The sequence below is a fragment of the Zeus faber genome, assembly GCF_960531495.2.
Source record: "Zeus faber genome assembly, chromosome: 16".
NCBI classification, from domain to species: Eukaryota; Metazoa; Chordata; class Actinopteri; order Zeiformes; family Zeidae; genus Zeus; species Zeus faber.
Window position 1 is genome coordinate 2,439,796 of NC_137202.1, and position 22,088 is coordinate 2,461,883.

General features: G+C 41.2%; 1 protein-coding gene across 1 annotated transcript in view; it reads left to right on the forward strand.

The window, feature by feature from the left end:
- The window catches only part of abcc2 (ATP binding cassette subfamily C member 2), a 47,752-nt gene extending 26,230 nt beyond the window's left edge, over positions 1-21,522 (forward strand). The window contains exons 27-32 of the mRNA XM_080016118.1: positions 11,064-11,165; positions 11,362-11,505; positions 12,107-12,265; positions 12,452-12,618; positions 14,694-14,888; positions 21,006-21,522. Of these exons, the coding sequence (XP_079872244.1) occupies positions 11,064-11,165; positions 11,362-11,505; positions 12,107-12,265; positions 12,452-12,618; positions 14,694-14,888; positions 21,006-21,135 (897 nt within the window). The 3' untranslated portion in view covers positions 21,136-21,522. The remainder of the gene's footprint in view (positions 1-11,063; positions 11,166-11,361; positions 11,506-12,106; positions 12,266-12,451; positions 12,619-14,693; positions 14,889-21,005) is intronic.
- Positions 21,523-22,088: the final 566 nt, after the last annotated feature.

Sequence of the window (22,088 nt, forward strand, 5' to 3'; positions counted from 1 at the left end):
TTGGCAGAAATGAAGGGAATATGTGATTTGAGATAGTATGAATGAACTAAAGGAACTAAATTAATTTTCTTAGACCAGATCTAAAGATTCAAAGCACTACCCGCCACCAACTCTTAATCAGAAGACGTAGCAGAGAGATTCTCTGTGTTTTACCTGTCACACATCCTTGTCATTAGATGAGGTTCAGCCGGTGGGGGACTGGCTCCGTTCCGGACACACAATGCACTTCAGCACGGAAGACCCCTGGAGCATAGTGTTGGCGGCTCGTAGAAATGCAGACGGCAGTGTTTTCCAGGATGTCCCGGCGTTATTTGTGTGGTCAGCTTTGAGGCAACGTTGCAGCCGCGTCTTGATAGCGGATCACAGCCGGTGACTTGCAAGTCGTCTTGATCCTGGGTGCTTGGCGTTTGACAGTAACTCTTCTGTTTATAACTAATTTGTTTAAAAATAGACTTGTAAATATCCTTGTTGGCTGTTCGACACTAATTATGAATTTTTTATTAACTCGAGAAATCAGCTTACTAGGCTACAAAAATATCTAACAAACTGGTTTCACTAAGTCAAAGTATGCGGAACTCAGGCTGGAACACCTATTGATACAGCTTTTTGTCTTAAACACAGAGGAACTGTAGAGAAGTTACTCAGGAATGTAGGTTCTAATTTATGACTTGATCTGGTATGTTTCAGAGTTAAGTGTTACACCAAGATGTGTATAGAGAGAGGTGAGTGTGGAGAGAGGGGGAGAGTGGGTGTTTTCGGCTGTGTGTGTATTTTCAGAGAGGACCACAAGGGAAATTACAAATTGAGAAATTTGAAATAGTCCTTTGTCTTATTTATGCATTGACCTCTGTGGTTATGTGTTTTAGATTTTCAGACCTCAGTGTCTGAGATCTAGCCTTTGAAATCTTCCCATGATAAAATAAAAAGGGAAGCATGAAGGAGGGGGTGGATGGGTTTATAGCTAACTGACCCCCTATGGGTCACTATTGCTGCTTTCACACATGCACTGTAAACCTGAAATTATCCAGACTTTACCTGGAGGAGCTGTATGTGTGAACGCAAATGTCTGAATCATTTGACCCAGACATTATCCAGACTTTACCCAGCCAACAAAGTACAAAGTCCAGGTTATGTCAGACTGAGCAGTATGTGTGAACGGAGTAGGCAATCGTCCGGATCATTCACAGCGAGCGAGTGGGCTTGTCAATGACGTCTCTATCATGCGCCAGTTATCTACCTTCTTGCATCGCTCCATGCATCTTTGTGTAAGGAGCGCAGCTGCTACGTGGGCTTTGGCATGGTGTAAGTGCAGTTTACCGGGTTCTGAAACTCGAGCGGAGAGAGGGTAGAGGTTTTCGCCTTCTCCGCTCAGCGCTTTTGAGAAACTTCTTCGGATCGCACTTCCCCTCTCTACAGTCCCGTACAGACACTTTAAAAGGGGCAGGTGCTCGAGACAAAAAAAAGGGACATGGACCCCCAGCCCCAGTTCTAGGCATTCTGCCCCTCTGGCCTAACGGAGCAGGACAGGGGAGCGCAGATCACTGGGAGGAAATTATCTGTACTACACTGTGCGGACATTGCATAATTTATTTCCTTTGTTTCCTACATGTATGAAACAAAATGTTTAAACACAACTGAGTTAAGGAACTGTCCCGTCTTGGGTGTGTTGTAAACTCTGCAGCATCAGGCATCATTGTGTCACGTCCTGCCTCCTGCACGCCCTGCCCAGGCTCCGCCCCTCATCTAAACTGAACAGATTATTTCCAGGTAGTGTAAACGCGTCTGACACAGAAAATCTTGTTTGTGAGCTACACGTGTGAAAGGGTAAATCCTGACAATATCCGGATAATCAGGTCGGGACATTATGCGGACATTGTCTGGAGTGCATGTGTGAAAGCAGCATATGTGGTCTCATATCCCACCGTTAATCTTGTGATCATGTCCAACCATCTTCCTCCCAGGATTTGGAGGACCCAGTTCCGGGCTGAAGAGTGTTATTCCCAACCTCTATTTTTTTAATTTTTAATTTTACTTTTTATATAATATATTTTTTCAGTAACAAAATAGACATCAAAATAACATTGATGACAAGAGTAAAATAAAAATAAATGTAATTAAAAATATAAGACACATGTAAGGGGGGTACTACTCTCACTTGATAACATTAGGAAATGTAAATAAAAAATAACAGGGCTGCCCCTTGAAAGTCGATAAGTGGAATCATCAGTCAGGAACCCCTCAGTCGACTGAGATTATTCAAGTCGAGCAGTCGTTTTTATTGTCAGTCAATGTGCATTACAATAACAGGACAAAACAGATAGAAGCTTACAAAATGCACAGGGATATCATTTCAATGTGGAAATTATAAATAAGGGGAATCATAAATATAATTTTCTATCTGTGAATCGTCCGCATCCGTAGACAGACCTGGACACGGCTCTCTGTGGGCCCCGATGGCAGAGAACAACAAAGAGAGCCAAGCCCCATTCCTCCAAATAAAACAACTAAAAAACGTGTGTACAGAGGGCACGGAGGGAACGTGGCCCGACCCGTAGACTCGTCAAGATTATTTTCTGCGCATAACACATGGAGAGAGGGGGTGATCGGGGAGAGAATCATGGAGAAAGTGTCCCCATTACGCAAGGTTTCGTTCCATACCCACATATTTCGTCTCGTAAGGCAACGTTAAATAAAAACACTGTTTTGGCGTAGCAATCGCGGGCACCCCTCCCCATCATTAGCTCGCGTATCGTCTGTACCATCAGAGAGGTAGACAGGTGCAAATCCGTTTCGACTGACAAATTTCGGAGTCCTCTATATTATAAATCTAAATGTTGTTTACCCAATTGTTCATTTTTATTGGGGGGTGTAATAAAAAAAACGGATTAAATTCTACCAACCAAATTCCCTCCACCTTTTAGAGCTGGTGGAAGAGTACTGCATTCCACACATGGAATGCCACTAACTCTTTGACAGCTTAATGTTTGATTCTAGTTCCCATTTCAATTTTACATATAGTGAATTTCCCGTTTCGTCTTTGTAAACGACTGTTCAGTTCAGAAACAATTTTTGAGGTGGTTTGTTTGTATGCACCTATCAACACTTCAAGCAGTTCATTACCTTCTACTGAAATTCCTCATTTAAATTTCTGTATCGTAGAAATATCTTACAGTAGCTGTAAATATCTCAACAACATTTTCTAAATTAAACTCTCCTTTGAATTTTTCAAAGATTTGAAAAGTGTTTTCCCTCTATGAGTGTACATAGCGCTGTTCTCGCTTTTTCTCTTCACCTTACAAATGTGGTATCTATCTCTCCAGGTGTGAACCTGGTGGTCTGAGAAGACCAAGTTTTTTCATTTGTGTTTTTGTTTTTTTTAACAAACTCATTCCATATTTTCAGTGTTTCTTCTAAAATGGAGTTTTCTCCGCTTTGATCTGTATATTCTTTCCCACCTAGCTGGCCTGAGGTTGAGATTGACCCAAATTTAGCTCAGTGTGTTTCCACCTAGTTTGAAACCAATAGACAATCTATTTTTTTTGGGCAGCATAATAGTATTCTCTTAAATTTGGCACTTATAGGCTTCCGTTTTCCTTGTCAATTTGGAGTTTCTTAAATTTTACCCTTGGCCTTGTTCCTGCCCAGATAAATGGGGATATCTGTTCACCCGTGCTTTGAACTGTGATTCTGGATTCCGATAAGAAGAGGTACAATAAAGCAACATTGGCAGCACATTCATTTTCACCACCTCAATTCTTCAGCTAAAGTTCAGTACTAGTGTTGACCATTTCGTTACATCTTTTTGTATTCTAATATTTATTGTGTTGTAGTTTGTTTCGTGTATTTTGTTCAACTCCTGACTGATAAGTACTCCAAGTTATTTTGTTGATTTTGCTTTCCATTTATTTTTCTGCCTGATTGCCTGACTTGGTATAAGTTAAGAGAGTTTATCAAACACAGGATAAGATGTAAATTCCTTCGTGCAAGCACATACCTAAGAGTGTCGTGATGAATGGTAGAACGTCTTGATGTCATCTTGTCGTCTTGGTGATGAATGGTGGTGAATGGTGGGAGCTGGATACGCATCATCAATAGTGTATCCTTGGATCTTGGGATGTTTCGGCCTCTACACTATACACCCTCCCCAGGGTGGCCAGCTACAGGCTGATCGGACCTGAGCTTGCATGAGTCCAGACTCGTCACGAGAAAGAAAGCCATATTGATGGCAGACTTCTCAAGGGACTATGCATGGCAGGGGCGTCCTACTCCCTGAGTCAAGCCAAAGCTGACCGCATACCTACTGGTTTGCTACTTTGGGGCCCAACAGGGGTCTTTCCTCCTCATAAAAAGCCACTGGCTGCTCCTTTCGACTGCCTCTGATGCAGCTTTGATGGCTGAGCGCTGGTTCTGGCCTCTAACTCCCAGGTCAGCGAACAGTCTGGTGGTAGATCTTGCCACAAACCCTCTGCATCCCACCTCCACTGGGCGGACCTCAGCGTTCCAGCCACGGTGTTGTGCTTCAGCAGCGAGCTCGGCGTAGCGTAGGTGTTTTCGCTCATAAGCCTCATCCACTGCGTCCTCCCAGGGTACTGTGAGTTCGATGTACACCTTCTTCAGAGAAGGAGACCACAGCACCAGGTCAGGTCTCAGAGTAGTTGTAGCAATCTCTGGAGGAAAAACCAGCTGTCGGCCAATGTCAGCCAGCATCTTCCAGTCACGGGCTAAGCATAGCTGGCCTCGCTCAGATGGTGTAGAGCAGCTTCTGGTTACCTTAGCCCCCTCACGGACAAAGATAGTTGCCCATTGTTGGTTGGATGCTGGTGGTGGTAGGGAGTTGGTGGCAGTTTGTTTGTCCTCCAGAGTGGGTGCAAGGACCTTCAGGACTTGGTTGTGACGCCACGTATAACGTCCTTGGGTGAGACTGGCTTTACACCCTGTAAGAATGTGTCTGAGGGTGGCTGGCATAGAACATAGGGCACACCCCGGGTCTTCACCAAACCACTGGTGAAGGTTGACTGGTGTTGGAAGGACGTTGTATGTAGCTCTGATGGAGAAGCTCAACTGTCTCGCTTCCATGGCCCACATGTCTTTCCAGCTGATCTTCCTCCTCTCCACACTGTCCCATCTTGTCCACTGTCCTTGTTTGCCAAGAGAGACTGCCTTGGCCCATCGTGCAGCATCCTCCTGGTGACGTTCTTCCTCCACCACCATCTTCCTCCGTTCTCGTGCTGTGGCCTTACTCCACGCTGGGGAGGGTGGCTGTTAGCCCAAAGCCTCCTCTTCCTTGCTGAACATGGCCCACAATGTCAGCATGTTTGAGGGCTGCTGTTGCCTCCTCCACTGCTTTGGCTGGTCTCCATTTGCGGCCAGTGGTTAAGGTTGGTGCATTGTTGCTCACCACTATGTCTCTGGATTCATTCAGTGTCATCTGGAGTCTTGTTTTTGCACACTCGAACTCCTCTGTGAGACTGGTGAGGGGTAGCTTGAGGATACTGTCTCCGTAGAGGCCTATGGTGGTAAGGCATCGTGGAACTCCAAGCCACTTCTTGATGTATCCTGTGACTGTTCTTTCCAACTTCTCTACAGTTGAGATTGGTACCTCATGAACTGCGAGGGGCCACAACATCCGGGGTAGGAGTCCAAACTGCAAGCACCAGGCCTTTAGCTTCCTGAGCAGCCTCCTGGTGCATGGCACAGGGGTGATCAATGTTGTAATGTCATCCATGTAAGCTCTGAGCAGAGGGAGGCGCAGACCAGAGTCCACCCGCTGTCCACCTACAACCCACTTTGAGGCTCGGATGACGACCTCCATTGCCATCGTGAATGCCAGAGGTGAGATAGTGCACCCTGCCATGATGCCTACTTCTAGGCACTGCCAAGAGGTGGTAAAGTCAGTGGTGTTGAAGCAGAACTGCACGTCCTGGAAGTAGGATTTAACCAGGGCTGTGATGGTGCCTGGTATATGGAAGAATTTGAAGGCAAACCACAGGAGTTCATGGGGCACTGAGCCAAAGGCATTGGCAAGGTCCAGAAAGACTACATGGAGGTCCCTTCTCTCTACCTTTGCCGTTTGGATCTGGTGCCAGATCATGCTGGAATGTTCTGAACACCCGGAGAATCCTGATATTCCTGCCTTCTGTACAGATGTGTCGATGTACTCGTGATCTCATGATGTTCAGTTTATATCTCGACATCAAAGATAGATAATAATATCATCTGCAAAAAAGTCCTATTATGTTCCTCTTTTGCTTTTTTGTTGAATCCTTTCAGCTCTTTGTTTTGTCCGATAGCTTGTGCCAAAGGCTCTATTGCAAAAGGGAAGGGGCTAAGACAGCAGCCCTGGTGAGTGCCTCTAAACAGCTTAAAACTGGGGCCATTGATTCTTATTCTGGAGGTTGGTTCTCCATATAGAGGTTGTATGCATCTAATCAATTGGTTATATAAACCCAGCTTTTCTAGCACTCTATACAGAAATGCACAGCTGACTCTATCAAACGCCTTTTCTGCCCCAAGACTGAGCAAGTAGATTGTGTTTTGATCCGATACATCTGCTGTTCGTATTGAGCACTCCTTCACCCTGTGTCTGTCTATAATGTTCATCCGGAAATAGTCAAATCTGGAGTGTTCCCAATGAATGTGCATACCTGTTTCTTTAAATAACATATTGAGGTCTGTGGCAGTTTCTCCTATCTCCTGCCACCCAAGTGGCGTTTCAAGGACCTCCGGCACAGAGACACAGAAGACGGGGGGTTCTAAACACCAGTTTATTGAAGAGAGTTGGCCAGTTGGAATTAGCCAGGAGCACATTTCGATAGACACATGTCATGATTTTAACCGGTTGCTCGTTAGACCAACAAAACGAGCAACAGGTATGCAGCCACTCTGATCCCAATCACGTAGATCCAAGTCAGTTGTGGCGGCTCAAACCACACCATCCCCACACCACAAGGTCTTCTGACCTGTATATGTCTTTTTGTATTTGTAGTATCAATAGAGTAGTTTAGAATCTCCCGCACAGACTAAAATGCCTTTACTTTCATAAATGATCGTATCAAATAGGGACTTAAAGAGTTTCCAGTCACTCTCCGGAAGGCATGTACAGTATATACTGTATTAGCAAGTGTAACCAGAAGGTTATCTATTCTTCATTTGATAATATATATATGGGCATATATGGGTATATCTGTCCTCATTGTCTACCTTTTTACTTAAAAAAGTTTAAGTAGCCAAACTTTTTCAACTTGTCATGTTCTTGTTTCGACATGTGTGACTTGTAAAAATATAACTTAACCTAACCTAACCTATCCTATTTTTGCTTGCACTTTGCTCCTCTCAACTGGATTCTCAGGCCATTCACATTTAGGGAAGCAATTCTCAGGTTATGTGACCCTATCATACTTTCCGGAAAATGAATTGCTTCGTAGCCCCCAAAAACAAAATCAGAACAAAATCTACAATTATGTAACTCAAAAGTGAACAAACCTAGGAGGAGGTTCTTGTTTCTCCTCAACTGTGATCCCATTAGTGGGTTGAGGGTAAAGTCTCTCATAAGGAGAGGGCCCAGTGTTAAGGATGGCTGATGAGTCCAAAGCAGTAACTACCATTCTATGAGTCCAACGTGTACTATATAGAAGAATGAACCCAGCTCTTCCAGGCACTTAGTGCTCAATACATGGCCAAAATGCAAAACTATCATGGTGATCATAGAGCTTTTGAAATATAAGCAGTTATAAGGTTTTGTTTATTTTAGATCCCTGTTCAAATTTGCTCGGTGCATCCCGTCCGGAACACCTCGAGTTTTCCCCTCGCTCTCTGTGCCACAGCTAGACCTTCTTTACTAAAGCTCGCTGTCCGCTGCCATCTCAACAGCTCAGGAAGCCATGTTTCCAGGCTGCTCTCTCCCTTGCCTGTCTCCGGCTCTTCCAAGGGGAATCTGCATCGCTTCAACTCCCGCTGCGCCTCCTGTGCACTGCTGTATGTTCCAACACCCGCTTCCCAGTGGAAGCGGGACTTTATCATTGTATTCCCTGCGCTTCTTGACTATCTCAGTGGCATAATCATGGTCGAAGTACACAAGTCCTGTTGCCCTGTTGGATTTTTCCCCTTTTCTAAGCTTCTCTCAGTATCTCCTTGGTTGCGAATTCCTGGAAGTGGATAATGATGGGTCTCGTGGGGCTTCAGGTTGGGGTTTGTTTGCCAGGGACTGACCGGTGAGCCAACTGTATTTTCAGATCCAGGTCCTCTGGTAATGGCAACTCACTTCTGAGAAATTAAATAATAAGCTGTGGAGTGTACCTCCTCTCCCTCTGCCACTCCAAAGATGCGTATGTTGTCTCTCCTGGACCGGGACTCTAAGTCTGTTAGTTTTTGCTGCAGGGCTCTTTGCTGTTCTAGGCAGGTGCAGAGCGCGGCAGTCGCCTCTGCAGCCCACCCTCCCACCTGCTCCACCCAGGTCTCCGCTTCTCCAATTCGGTCGGACAGACTCTGCATTACTGTCCCGATTTTGCCATTGATTTCTTGTCCCAAGTGGTTAATCTCCTGTCTCAGGTAGTCATTGTCCCCCTTGAGTTCAGTTTTTAGTCTTTATTGCCCCAATTTTGTCTTCGGAGTTCATGCTCGTTCCAGGGCTCCTCTTTCCTGCAGCAGCTTCACTGTATTTGTTAGCATGCTCTGCATCAGTGTTGTTTATTGTCACTTTTATCTTGAGTTTCTGTCATGTTTTCTTCTTTTTTGTGGCCTTTAGTGTTTCTTCTCCAACTCATCTATCCCTTTTCGTAATAAATGTAGAGTTTACAAGTTATTCGGTGACAGAAGTGTGATTGATCTGGGAGGTTTTCACTATGCGTCTGTGCAATGCTTTCCTGTCAACCTGGTGAGGTCCAACACCCCCCTTAAAGTCACTCACTCCGTAGATACCGCAACACACACGCCCACGCCCTGCTTACTCCCACCCCCAACCACTCAGAGAGAGGGAGAGGGAGAGAGTCAATTCAAAGTGCCTTACATCAAATAGATAAAAAGGAAAGAGCATAGAAAAATACAGAAATTAAGAAATTATAAAATACATAAAAGGTCAGTGTTTTAAGTGAGTGTTTGCATGCAGAAGAATACATCCTTTTGGATACTATAAATTATGCTATTTGCTTATATTAATGATTATGCCTATAATAAACAACAAATACTAAAACATATTATTGATATTTGTGACGAATACCGTTTTCACAATAAATTTAGGGGGTTTACCAGGTTTTTAAACCCATGTAAACCCGTAAATTTTAGGGGGAAGCGTGGGGGTTTCTCTGCTGTGCTCCTTACCGTGTGATCCCCACACTTGCAAAATTTCATGGTCCCCCATGCGGAAAAATCATCAATAACTTCTGGTTTTGATTTTAGATTTTAACTCGGAAAATAAATTATTGAATGACACATGGATATTCCTGTCTACTTACGCACCAACGTGCATAAGTCTCATCGCAACGAGTCTCATCACGGAGGTGAAGTGGCCAAAATTAGTGGGTCGGCCCAGTTGTCCTGTTCACATCAGAGTCGGTGGAGGGTGGAGCCGATTAAAACCGGTGTCTATTGCAGGGTCATTTAACCCTGGACTGAGACACGGGTATTTCCTTTCTCACTGATGACAAATGCCAGATGTTAGTGGATGTTTCGGGATTTTTGGTGCGGTGGGAAAGGGGTTTAAGATACGGCATTTAAATGGAAATTCCACATTGAACTTGTTTAACTGATCGACAGACCAATGTCTTTGTATTCTCTGTCTAAAAGAGTGGAAGTGGCAAATTTTACATCTCTTGTGTTCCCGTTCACAGAGGCGTATGAGTTTTGGGTCCCAGAAGTCCATAAGCTGTTGTGGGCTGTGTATTTCTTCCTTTAGGGGGGTAGAATATTTGTTTCACAGTTTGAGCATGATGTTTTTTAGATGGCTAGGTTGAACAAAGTGCATCCAGACAAATGAATTATTAACAGCTTAGTTGTTTAAGAGAGGGAAAAACACAGTATCGGATTGATGTCGGTATCGGCAGATACTCAAGGTTGTGGTATCGGTATCGGACATGAAAAAGTGATATGGAGCCATCCCTAATTTCGGATAAGTGGAGCACAATGTGTAAATACTGTTTTAAGATATGCATGGATTCCAAAATACAAATAATTCAATACAATTTTATGCCACAAACAGAATTTATTGGACAGTATCCATTTGTATAACGCGGGTCTGGCAAATTTCCTGCCTCTGGGATCAATAAAGTGTGATTAAGGTGTTAAAGTGCACCACAATGGGATCCTTCTTCTAAGAGCACTTTGGTGATCGATAGTACATGTTTTAACCTCTGTTGGCCCACATATTGGAACTGTCAAATTGTACACAATAACACGGTCCATTCTCATGCCGTTCATTAAACACCATCAAAATTATTTCCTTCCCCTGTAAAATTCCAATATTTGGGGAAAAACAAGCAGATCTGTAATTGGGGCTCATGGTGCTATTGGAAGGAAGGATGCTGCTGGTCATCCTCTTCCAGCTATAAAAGTAATTGCTTCCAAGCAAAACAAGCGTCTGAGAAGAGGAATGATATGGAGAACAATCTGTCGAAGGCAGAATGAGCGACAAACAATGTTTTTTTCATCTTTTTTTTTTTTTAAACCTTACAGTCCTTCCTTTCCAGAGAAAACAAAGGCAAAGACATTCATTTCACATGTGAATCACTTGTTCTGACTGGTGATCACATTTTGATTTCAATGTTAAATTATGTGGGGGTTTTTTTCCAAGAAATGCTGTTAGACAGTTTTTAAGTTTTGATGCACTTCTTCATTTCCTTTTTTCCTGTCTATCTGTGTGACCACTGTGTGTGAAGGGGCAGATAGTCAATGGAAAAATTGATTACCTTCAGTTTTCAGTGCCAAAGGTGTAAGAAAATCTCAATATTCATTATTGGTCCTTTGGAAAAACATGTTTGTTCTTGACCTTGATGCTGACCATGATGACATGATGAGGTTGTTGACATTTGATTATAGAAACAATAGCTGAAAGACCCTGTGGCTGTGTGTAGGTCACCCAGACCCTGAACTGGCTGGTGAGGATGACCTCGGAGCTCGAGACCAACATTGTGGCTGTGGAGAGAGTTAGTGAGTACACAGCACTTGGGAACGAGGTAGGTTCAGAGATTCAGTCTGTCTCTCTCAAACAGTTCTTGTCTGTTTCCAATTCATAATTTCAAAGCTGTAGGAGAGTATTTGGTGTTCATATACATAAATAGCAACACTATGTAGAAATAATGAAAAAACACTATTATGTGAAAATCTGGATCTGTAATTTATCTGTTTACCTGTGTGGATGTGATTCCACAGGCCGAGTGGGTGACTGACACCCGGCTGTCCGAAAAATGGCCTGAAGCAGGAAGGCTGCAGTTTGAAAACTACAAGGTCCGCTATAGACCTGAATTAGACCTGGTCCTGCATGGAGTCACCTGCGATATCGAAAGCACTGAAAAGGTGTGTGTGTGTGTGTGTGTGTGTGTGTGTGTGTGCGCGTGCGTGTGTATAATTGAAGGGAGGATGTATATAGGTTAGGCTAGGTAGGCTCTCCACATCGGTATTTTGGTAGGTAGGTAGGTAGGCTGCTAGGAAGGTAGGTAAGTAGTTATGTAGGCAGGTAACGAGTTATGTTGGTTAGATAGGTAGGTATGCTCAGATTTTTCCAGGCAGATAAAAAAAATCCTCCGTCATTAATATCAATCAATATCTGCCCAAGCCTATAATTCAATTTAATTGAATACATTTTAAGTTTGTAGATCTACAGAGTTTTTATCAGAGCTTGTGAAAATAAGAATTTCTTTAAATACGCCATTTGACGTTCAGGTTTCAAGGTTTCAAAAGCCTGAATGTCAAATGGTGTATTTTAGGTGCACATACAGTATACAGTTTGTATGTGAAGTGTCCATAGACTTCAGTCATGTAGAATTAATTATGTTCAGAAATTTGCATGGTAATTACAACAGCATTATAAACTTTACATGTTGCATGCTTAATGATGTGGAAGGTAGTTGATGTGTCAGCCAAATGATTTTGCCACGTCCTCCATTTTTCCATTTAGATTGGAATAGTGGGCCGCACGGGAGCCGGGAAGTCAAGCTTGACTAATTGCTTGTTTAGAATAATTGAGGCGGTAGAGGGACGGATCCTAATTGATGGGATGGACATCGCCAGCATAGGCCTCCATGACTTAAGAAGTAGACTCACCATTATACCACAGGTGTGCACACACACGCGCACACACACATGCACACACACACACACACACACACACACACACACACACACACACACACACACACACACACACACACACACACACATGTACACACTCCCAACACATACTGTACATTCATTGCATACAAAGCAGAAAACTTGTTCATTTCTGCCCTGTTGAATGATGCAGGACCCAGTGTTATTTTCTGGAACGCTGAGGATGAATTTGGATCCTTTCGAGACCTTCAGCGATGAGGACATCTGGAAAGTCCTGGAGCTCTCCCACCTGAAGGAATACGTTGTGGGACTGGAGGCAAGGCTGCACCACAAGGTTGCAGAGGGAGGCGAGAACCTCAGGTGGGTGAAAATCACCAGTTTGTCACTAAATAAAATAACATACAGTGCAGGGGTAAACACTTTATATTAAGGTGCTTGTGATAAGTGTAATTGTAATAAACACTGATGTAGTGTTATTAACATATAATAAAAGCATAAGTATCTGTTAATAAGTGCATAGTTAACAATTAATAAGTGCATAGTTAACTGCTAATAAATGCTATAATTCACACTTATATAGTCTCATTAACACAATAATAATATTAATAAGCATTAATGGAAAGAAGTTAACTAACGCTTATTACAAGCACTTTAAGAGAAAGCGTTACCGTGTAGGGAATACTGTAGGTTAATGATTACACATGATGCATGGTTAATCACAAAACACACTGTAAACTGTAATCAAACGCATAATTATAAATCTTTGGCAAAATCACCATTTTTTTGGTTCAAAGCTTCATATTGTGCATAATTTAACATACTGAGAAAGATGTATACAAACATGTCTGAAAGGATGTCCTTTTTCCAATTTAACTGTTATACTGTCTCTGGTATGGTAACCTCAGTGTTGCTCTGATCTGTTTGTTGGTGAACAAAATATGAACAAATGTGGAGTATAATACAATTTTGTGGCCAGATTCCTTATGGAAGAATTTTTGAGGATGTTTTTAGTTTTACTTGTACTACATGACATAAACATCGTTGCATCATTGGGTTTGCCCATTAGGTGGCTCCTGGGTCTTCTATAACTTTGCTCACTATCAAATGGTTAAGCTCCCTCATTCTCAGTGATTTTTCTTTAAGTTTTTTTGCAAGCTGGGAAAATCTACCAATCTCGCAATAACATGAGAATAGATTCGTCTTCCAACGTCAATGTATTGCAGTCTGTAGCGGCCTGCACAAAACATGAGGCTTATTTGATTATCTACTTAAGAGAGCACCTTTGGAAATATCTTTTTTCCCCCTAAATCAATATGCCACATTGCCAACATCACACATCCACAGAACAAACCACATAATGTAGACGTGCTGAAATCTACGGCAAGTTCCTCCATTGATTGATTTAGTCTCATGGACTTAGTGTGACCAGCGCACTTGGTCTTATACGCGCCATACTGTATATATCACCATGATGGTGAAACAGAAAGTGGGGTTCCCGCCCTTTTTTCCACAGATAACCCCTAAAAACCCACAAAAACAAAACTCAGGTCCATCATAGTCATCCAAGTGAAAGGGAGAAGAAAGACATTACTAAACTTCTGAAATCTTCAGATTTCCTTGATCTTCCTGGATCTTCCTGTGATATATTGTTCTATGATGTATAGTGATATTCCCCGTTATGCAAGGGGCCCTTTTTCTTTCATTCAATTAGGAAACTGAGTAAATGAAGAACATCTACAATAAAAACACACTGTTTTTATTTGCTTTGTTTGGAGAAATGATTGCTCTGATTACCCAGCAGAGTGGAGGTTGCATCAAAAAAAAATCCCACCCACCTTCTGGCACCGGTCCGCAGTCCGGTGGTTGGGAACCTCTGTTCTAGTCTATTCACTTGTATTATCGTCAGTACTATCTCTACTATTTTCTGATTCACCTGGATTTGTATGGATATATTCAGTATTTTCAGTACTATGCTTCAATCTATTGAGTAAAGATGAATGGAGTTCAATCTAACACGACTATAACACCAGGCTGCTCTGGGTCAGTCGCTGGAGAGTTCTCATTTGTTTGTCTTCTGGATCTTCAGAGCTTTCACCTTTGCCAATTAATCTCTATCCTGGCAGCACTTGTTGTTGCTCAACCAGCTGCTGTAAAGGTTATGCTTCCGTTGTTTATTTTGGTTTTGTGCTTATGCTGTCAGGTTTCGAGTGAGAGCTTTTAATATGGTGCAAATTTCCACCAACAGTCGACAAATTAATTTGTTCATCAGACACATACTAAGTTGAGGATACATGGCAACGAGCAACTAATGCCTATCAGAGAGCTGTCTATTGATGAGGAAGGTTTAGAAACCTAGATATAAACAGCCACACCGACTGACTGATGTAAACAAGAGAAATGGCCCATTAAGCTACAAAGGAAATGCATCTCCACAGTGTGGGCCAGAGGCAGCTCCTGTGTTTGGCCCGAGCCCTGCTCAGGAAGTCTCGCATCCTGATCCTGGACGAAGCCACGGCCGCCGTGGACCTGGAGACGGACAACCTGATCCAGATGACAATCCTCAAACAGTTCTCCCACTGTACAATCCTCACCATCGCCCACCGCCTGCACAGCATCATGGACAGCTCCAGGTAAACAACAAACCCTTGCAATTGCCCATTGTGCCTCATTACAGTCGGCATCACGATAATGATTCTTTCACACCTTTTCTGTCTTTGCCCAGTTTTGGTGGTATCTTGTTTGCAAAGCAACATAGTTATGTACAATCGTGCAAAATGTTACAGTATTAAATTTCTTGAGGCTTTTGTATGTATCTGTATCAATTCAGCTGGAAAGGAATAACTCTGGATCTTGTGAAAAAAATTCCATGTTGGACCCTGATAGACCCAAATGGTCTATGATACAGCTCGAGACCTCTTGGTTTATTACGTGGAACATGTTTAACGTAGTACAAACATGTTTGTACATGTTTGTACTATTTATTACCAGTAAATAACATTAACATTTCAATTATTAATTTTTGTCAGTGAGTAAGTTTTCCAAGCCTTTCAATGCTTCCGCTTCACCTTTAACTGCCTTTTATCCAGATTTTAACACAAAGGAGCTTGTCTCACATTTTAATGACACGTGTCTGACTGTCATGGACTCTGTCGCCCCTACAAGGCAAAAAGTCAAATAAAGCATTGCAGCCCTGGCTAAATGAATCCACCCAGGACCTAAAGAGAGACTGTATGAGAAAGGACCGGATATGGAAGACGAGTGGTTTAAACGTATTTTATGACATCTGGAAAGACTATGCACAATTATCAGAGGATGGGTAAAGAAGCAAGAGCAACTTTCTTCTCTAACCTGATTGTTGCAAACCATTCCAACCCCAGAATTTTATTTAAGGTAATCACTGTCATCCCCCCCCCCCTGCCATATTACTGAGGCCTCACCAGAGGTGTGTGAGGAGTTTTTAAACTCTTTTGAGAATAAAGCTGAGAATATAAGACAGAAAATTAAACCCCCTGACCAAGTTATAGATGCCAGTAGGGACATTGACAGTAATTTTAGCAATTTTGAAACTTCAAACTCTATCCCACATGAAATCATAACATGCAGCCTTGATATTATCCCCACCACAATTCTTAAAGAGGTGATTGACACAATTGGATCCATTTTATTATTTTATTATAAATAGCTCGCTGGAGAAAGGCATTTTTTCTTCTGCTTTTAAACATGCTGTGGTCCATCCCCTTTTAAAGAAACCAAACCTGGATCCTTCTGTTCTTAACAATTTTAGGCCTGTTTCAATTCCAGATTCAAGAGATTTAAGAGGTTTATTTGTCACATACAGTATACATGCGTTCATACATATATGCAGTGAAATGTCTTTGCAACGCACCCGGAGATTATGCACAATAGTTACTAAACCAAACATAATAGCTAACTTAATATCTACCTAGCTAACTAACTGAATCTAACTGATTCATAAAACGTAATGCAGTTAGCGAATTGAATAATATGAATAAAATAAAATAAAAATAAAATACGACTCAAAAAGATAATACAAAGCGGGGGTACAAAATAGAAGTAAAGGGAATAGAGTTATGTATATGGGATAGACCATTTCTACATATATGTGCAGTAAAGTGCATGTGAATACAGTGTGAATGGAGATATACAGAACAGTATACAACAGTACGACACAGCAATACAGTAACACCGAACAGAACAGCAATTCAGTAACAAACTCTAAACTTCTATTTCTATCGAAGGTTTTAGAGAAGGTGTTTTTAACCCAGCTTTTGGCTTTTATGTGTCATAATAACATCTCTGAGAAATTCCAGTCTGGTTTTAGAGCTTTACATGGTAAAGCCAACCAACAATATCCTTTTATCAGCTTTCATCAGACAGGTGGGAAAGTGCAATCTTAATTTTTTAATTTTTTTTTTAAGTGCAGCCTTTGACACTGTAGATCACGGCATATAATTGACCCTCTTAACACCTGGGTTGGCATCAAAGACAGTGCACTAGGCTGGTTATATTCCCTAAGAACTTCCGTGGTCGCCATAGATAACGACTCTTCCTCAAATTACCTGTGGTGATGAACAAGGTTCAACTTTAGGTCCAACTTTATTTTCAATCTATAGGCTGCCACTTGGCCAAATATCCAAAGAACACAATGTCTCTTTTCATTGCTACACAGACGACACAGATATACCTTCCTCTGAGACCCGGTGACCTTGTAGATGCTCTTGTAGATTGTCTCAATGATATCAACACATGGCACACAATTTTCTTCAGCTCAATAATTCAAAATCAGAAATCATATTGTTCATGATAGTCATATTGAGAGTGGCCTTGTTACTCTGTCCACAAATGTAAAGTCTGTTGCAAGAAACTTGGGAGTACTATTTGACTCTGGCCTAAACTTTGACCAACAAATTTAAAAAAAAAAGCCCAGTCCTGCTTCCTTCAACTGAGAACCATTTCAGGAATCAAACAAATACTATCACACAGCGACCTGGAAAAAGTAATCCACGCCCTCATTTTCTCACGACTAGACTACTGTAGCTCCCTCCATTTTGGCATCAACCAAAAATCACTCTCTCGCCTCCAACTAGTTCACAACGCAGCAGCTCAGCTTCTTACCGGTTCCAAAAGACGACATCACCTCACCCCAATCCAGGCTTCTCTCCATTGGCTCCCTGTTCAGTTCAGAATCGATTTTAATATTTTACTGGTTACTTTTAAAGCAGGTCTGGGTCTGACTCCAATCTACACAGCAGATATGTTGACCCCATAAGAGCCAGTGTGTAGCCTTAGATCCTCAGGCGGGTCCCTTCTGGCTGTTCCAAAGTCTAGACTTAAAATTAAAGGTTTCTATATATACGTATAAAGCTATTATTATTATTATTATTATTATTATTATTATTATTATTATTATTATTATTATTCATTAAGAAGATATTTATATCTGAGGATCACTAGATAGCTAAAACAACAAAGTACTAGCTTAAGTCAGGACATTACAGTAGCATAGCCACAAGCTTCACAATTCAAAATAATCGTTGCAAATTCTGACAGACAACTCTTACATTTTATTTCGAATGATCTTTATTTATTGAGCATCGCCTGAGTTTGGGCGTTGGGCTCTACTGCTCATCACTCCCGGCTAGGTGAACAGAAAACAGGCATGCTTATTGCTAAACGAGATAGAAATATCGGAGTGAGGTCCTGTACCCTGGGCTTCCCCTGGTCAGGACTTGGAATTCCACCATTGGATAGAAGAGTAGAGTCCAACAGGTGGAGGCAGGGAAGGTGGAGGCAGTGCAGCAACACAGGCAGCAAAGCAGGTAGGGCAGGAGGAATGGCTGCTTAAATAGGTCGTTCCCCCGTTGAGTTATCTGACAGAACCAGCTCCACAAGCTATGTCTCGTTTGTGCTCACCCGATCTCCTGGTCAGTAAAGTCCAAGTGTGCTCGTTACTATGACAACGCGAGTATAATGTGCTCTGAGAAACGCTGGAGTCTGTCATAGCATGCACAGATGTTACTGGATTCAGCCAATGTGATTCGCACCGCTCCTGCACAAGAGAGACTGAGATTTTTTTTTTGAAATACAAATATATTTGTATTTTTTTTTTTATATTTGTACAAAATAAATATTCTTAAAATAATTACAAGATCTATTTTTGCTTTATTTGGATTTGGCCCTACCCCAACTTGACGGCAATTTTACTGCTTCCATTCCCACATACCAAATTCCATTCACAGCCACACTGGCATTTTCCCAAATGATGCTGGGTCAAGAGTGGGGAGATTTTGGGAACATCGACACCGGATCCCTTTCCCACAGGACGCCAATATGGAACATTGCCAGTATATTTGCAGCTTTCAGTGCAAGTGGGAAAGGGGCTTATCTCTATCACTGTATCATTCAGGATACAGAGACACAGACAGATACATAATGTAAAGGAATTCTTTAAATCAAAGTCTAATTAAATGATATGTTACCAATAAATATAATCAACATTTACATAAAACCAACAATTCTTGGTTCAGAGTAAATCTCACATCTCAAAAAGCTGCCAAAACATTTGAAAGTAAATCACAATTAACAAATTACAAAAACAAATTACTATATACATTGCATAATACACAAACATTAAGCAGTTATTTATAAATGTTCAAATCTCCGATTTATGCACTTTATTTTCTAATTGAAACCTAACAACAAAGATATCTGGTCAAACTTTCAAACAATACTATTTGGGTTTACTATTTGGATTCTAATGATTTTGTATTATTTTATTATTATGTATTGTTTTATTATTACAGAAGAGCATTAGGGCCATGCAAATAAAAAAATAGAGTAAATAGAGTTTAAAATCGAACTATCGAGAATAAAGTCAAAATAACCTTTCAAGAATTAAGTCAGAATTCCGACTTTAAAGTTAAAATTAAGTTTTGAGAATAAAGTCGGAAATCTGAGATTTAAGCAAAAATACATTTTGAGAATACAGGTTTTGCCATCATGGCGTTCACCCTGATGCCAGTTCTGTATCTGGACCTCCTTTGTTTATAAATGACCAGATATCATTGTTATTTGATTTAATTTAGTTCCTAATAATGAAAAAAAAAAAGAATGAAAAAGAAAACACCCGGGAGGACAGTGTGAAAGAAGAGTAAAATACAAAATAATCTTTATATTCTCTAAATTATTTATATTTGATATATATTTTTTAGATAGTTAAATTTAAATTCCGTATGTATGCATTTATATTATTACGAAAGCTTATGTTTGGCCATCTTAATATTATATTTTATGTTGGCATTTCCACGGTGTGTGACTAATACTCTTGCACTGTTCTGCGGTATCGCCTGCCCCTAGTACAAACAGTGGACAAAATCCTGCGGCATCTTTGGAAAACACTGACATGTGCAGGACGGCGAAAGGCCCTCCACCCTTCTTACGTCTCTTTAAGCACAGTAGACAACTAGCCAGGGTAGGGTTAACTCCCACAGCATTAAAGGATAAAACCAAAATTAAAGTAAGAGTAAAGGCAAAGGCATAAAAATAACATAACACTTTATTGCCCCCCCCCCCAGTGTTCCAGTGTCACAACAACAGCAGCAGAAAATTGACCAAAAAAGTCAAGTCAAAATAGAGATCAAAGCCCAAATAAAATATCTAGAAACATAACAAGGAGCAGCACCTGTGCAGAACCAAAACCCATCGCAGTAAATGTTGCAGCTCACCGTGCTTTTCCCTCGATACTTCTGCTACCTTTATAAAAACCTATAAAAGGATTTCCCATCAAATTGTCTCCATTTTTATCGAGTGGATTGTTTTTGGTTACTCTCATCTCTCCATTGACAGTTCAGTATTTTCCTCCCTTTCTTTTGTATTTTATTACACTTTTTTATTCAACTAACGTAGTTTCAAAATATTTCTGTAACAGGTTCAGTATGAGACCTTCAAATAATTTGTAATGCAAGTGGGGGGCGCAGCCTGAACCCAAATATTGATGAAAGCTTAGGCAGTTTTATTGCAGGTCTGGATCAATAAAATGAAAGAGTTATGGAAAGAGACATTTAGCCTTCAGACTCAACAGAGACAGTAAGGCTTATTTAACAAATGTTTATCATATATACTATTTTTAAGAGGCATCCTTTTTATTGATATTAGCAAAAGAAATCTCCCGAGTATGATGACAATAAAAGAAAACTGCAAACCAAATGTTCTTTTTTCCCCCCTTTCTAATTGTGTTTTCTGCATAACCACACACGCATATGCTTTTTTATATTCACAATCCCTTTTTTCCCTCTTTTTTTTTTTATTATTATTTATTTATTTACTATGTTATTATATATTTTTTTATTTTATATTCACAATCCTAATTAGTGACGTTTAATGAAAAACAATTTAAAAAAAACAAAAGGAAGAAAAACAGCTTGCACCATGCACCAAGTCGGCAGCTTGAGACTTCTTGATTATTCCCTCTAAATAGTACAATTGTAAAATATGTCTAGTATCACAACAATGGTTCTACATGCATAATATGCATTCAAAGCTTGACAGTGTCAAATATCCGATTTTTTGACAAAATAATATGATGGATTATCTCTTTAGATCACAGTAACTGTCAACACTGTTTGACGTCTTCTTCGCTCAACGATATTTACACAATATTTATCTGTCACTGTGGTATTCAAATACAAAACATATCTTTGTTTTCTCTCCGCCTCCTCAAAACAAAGGGTCATGGTGCTTGACGCCGGGAGGATTGTGGAGTTCGACTCTCCTAGCAACCTGCTCGCCAAACACGGACACTTTTATTCCATGGCAAAGGACGCGGGGATAACAGCAGAAGATATCACAGCTCTGTAATGATTTTAATTTATGACCATAACTTCTCTCTCTCTCTCTCTCTCTCTCTCTCTCTCTCTCTCTCTCTCTCTCTCTCTCTCTCTCTGTGACTCTTTGTAGATGCTTTGAGTGCGTTGACTACAATGGTTATGTCTGTGTGTGTTTTGTGCAAAAGCTGTGCAAAGTTTAATTTTTAAATACCGTTTTGTATTGCGATCTAAGAAATTCTTTGATGTAACTTTTGTATTTCTTGGATCTCAAGGCTGTAATCGTATTCTGTGCATCTATATAATGTATATAAAAATGCTAAAAGCCTTAATGTTTCTTGCCCTGAAAATAAGAGGGGGTCAGTTATGGTGAAACACCTTCAGGTGTTATCCTTGGGGGTCAACAGGCACCTTTGCATGGTCGACCCAGCTCAGGTAGATAGATAGATAGACAGTAAATAGATAGATAGATAGATAGACAGTAAATAGATAGATAGATAGACAGACACATGTGCACAAGCAGCATCATCACCCGGATCCGTCCCCTCGAGACAGAGCAATGCGGAGGCTTCCTCCTCAGGGTTCTCAGCAGAGTACCACACTCGTTTTATCCATTGCTTTAAATCGTCAAAGGAAGCCTTGTCTTCCTTGTCTAAATCTGTCAAAATGCCACGTCTTCGGGGAGGTTGCTGCTGAATATCTTCTCTGGGCTCTCAAAAGGTATGACGACTTGGTTTGGAATGGTCCATGGACTGCTTGCCCTTCTTCCTCTAACATCTGGGGAACCTGACTTTGGGCACTTTGTGATATCCTACTACATTTTTTATCTATATTCTGTGCAATGTTGTGATTGACTTTACAATTATATTAGAGGGAGAGAGGGAGAGAGGGAGAGAGAGAGAGAGGGAGAGAGGGAGAGAGAGAGAGAGGGAGAGGGAGAGGGAGAGGGAGAGGGAGAGAGAGAGAGAGAGAGAGAGAGAGAGAGAG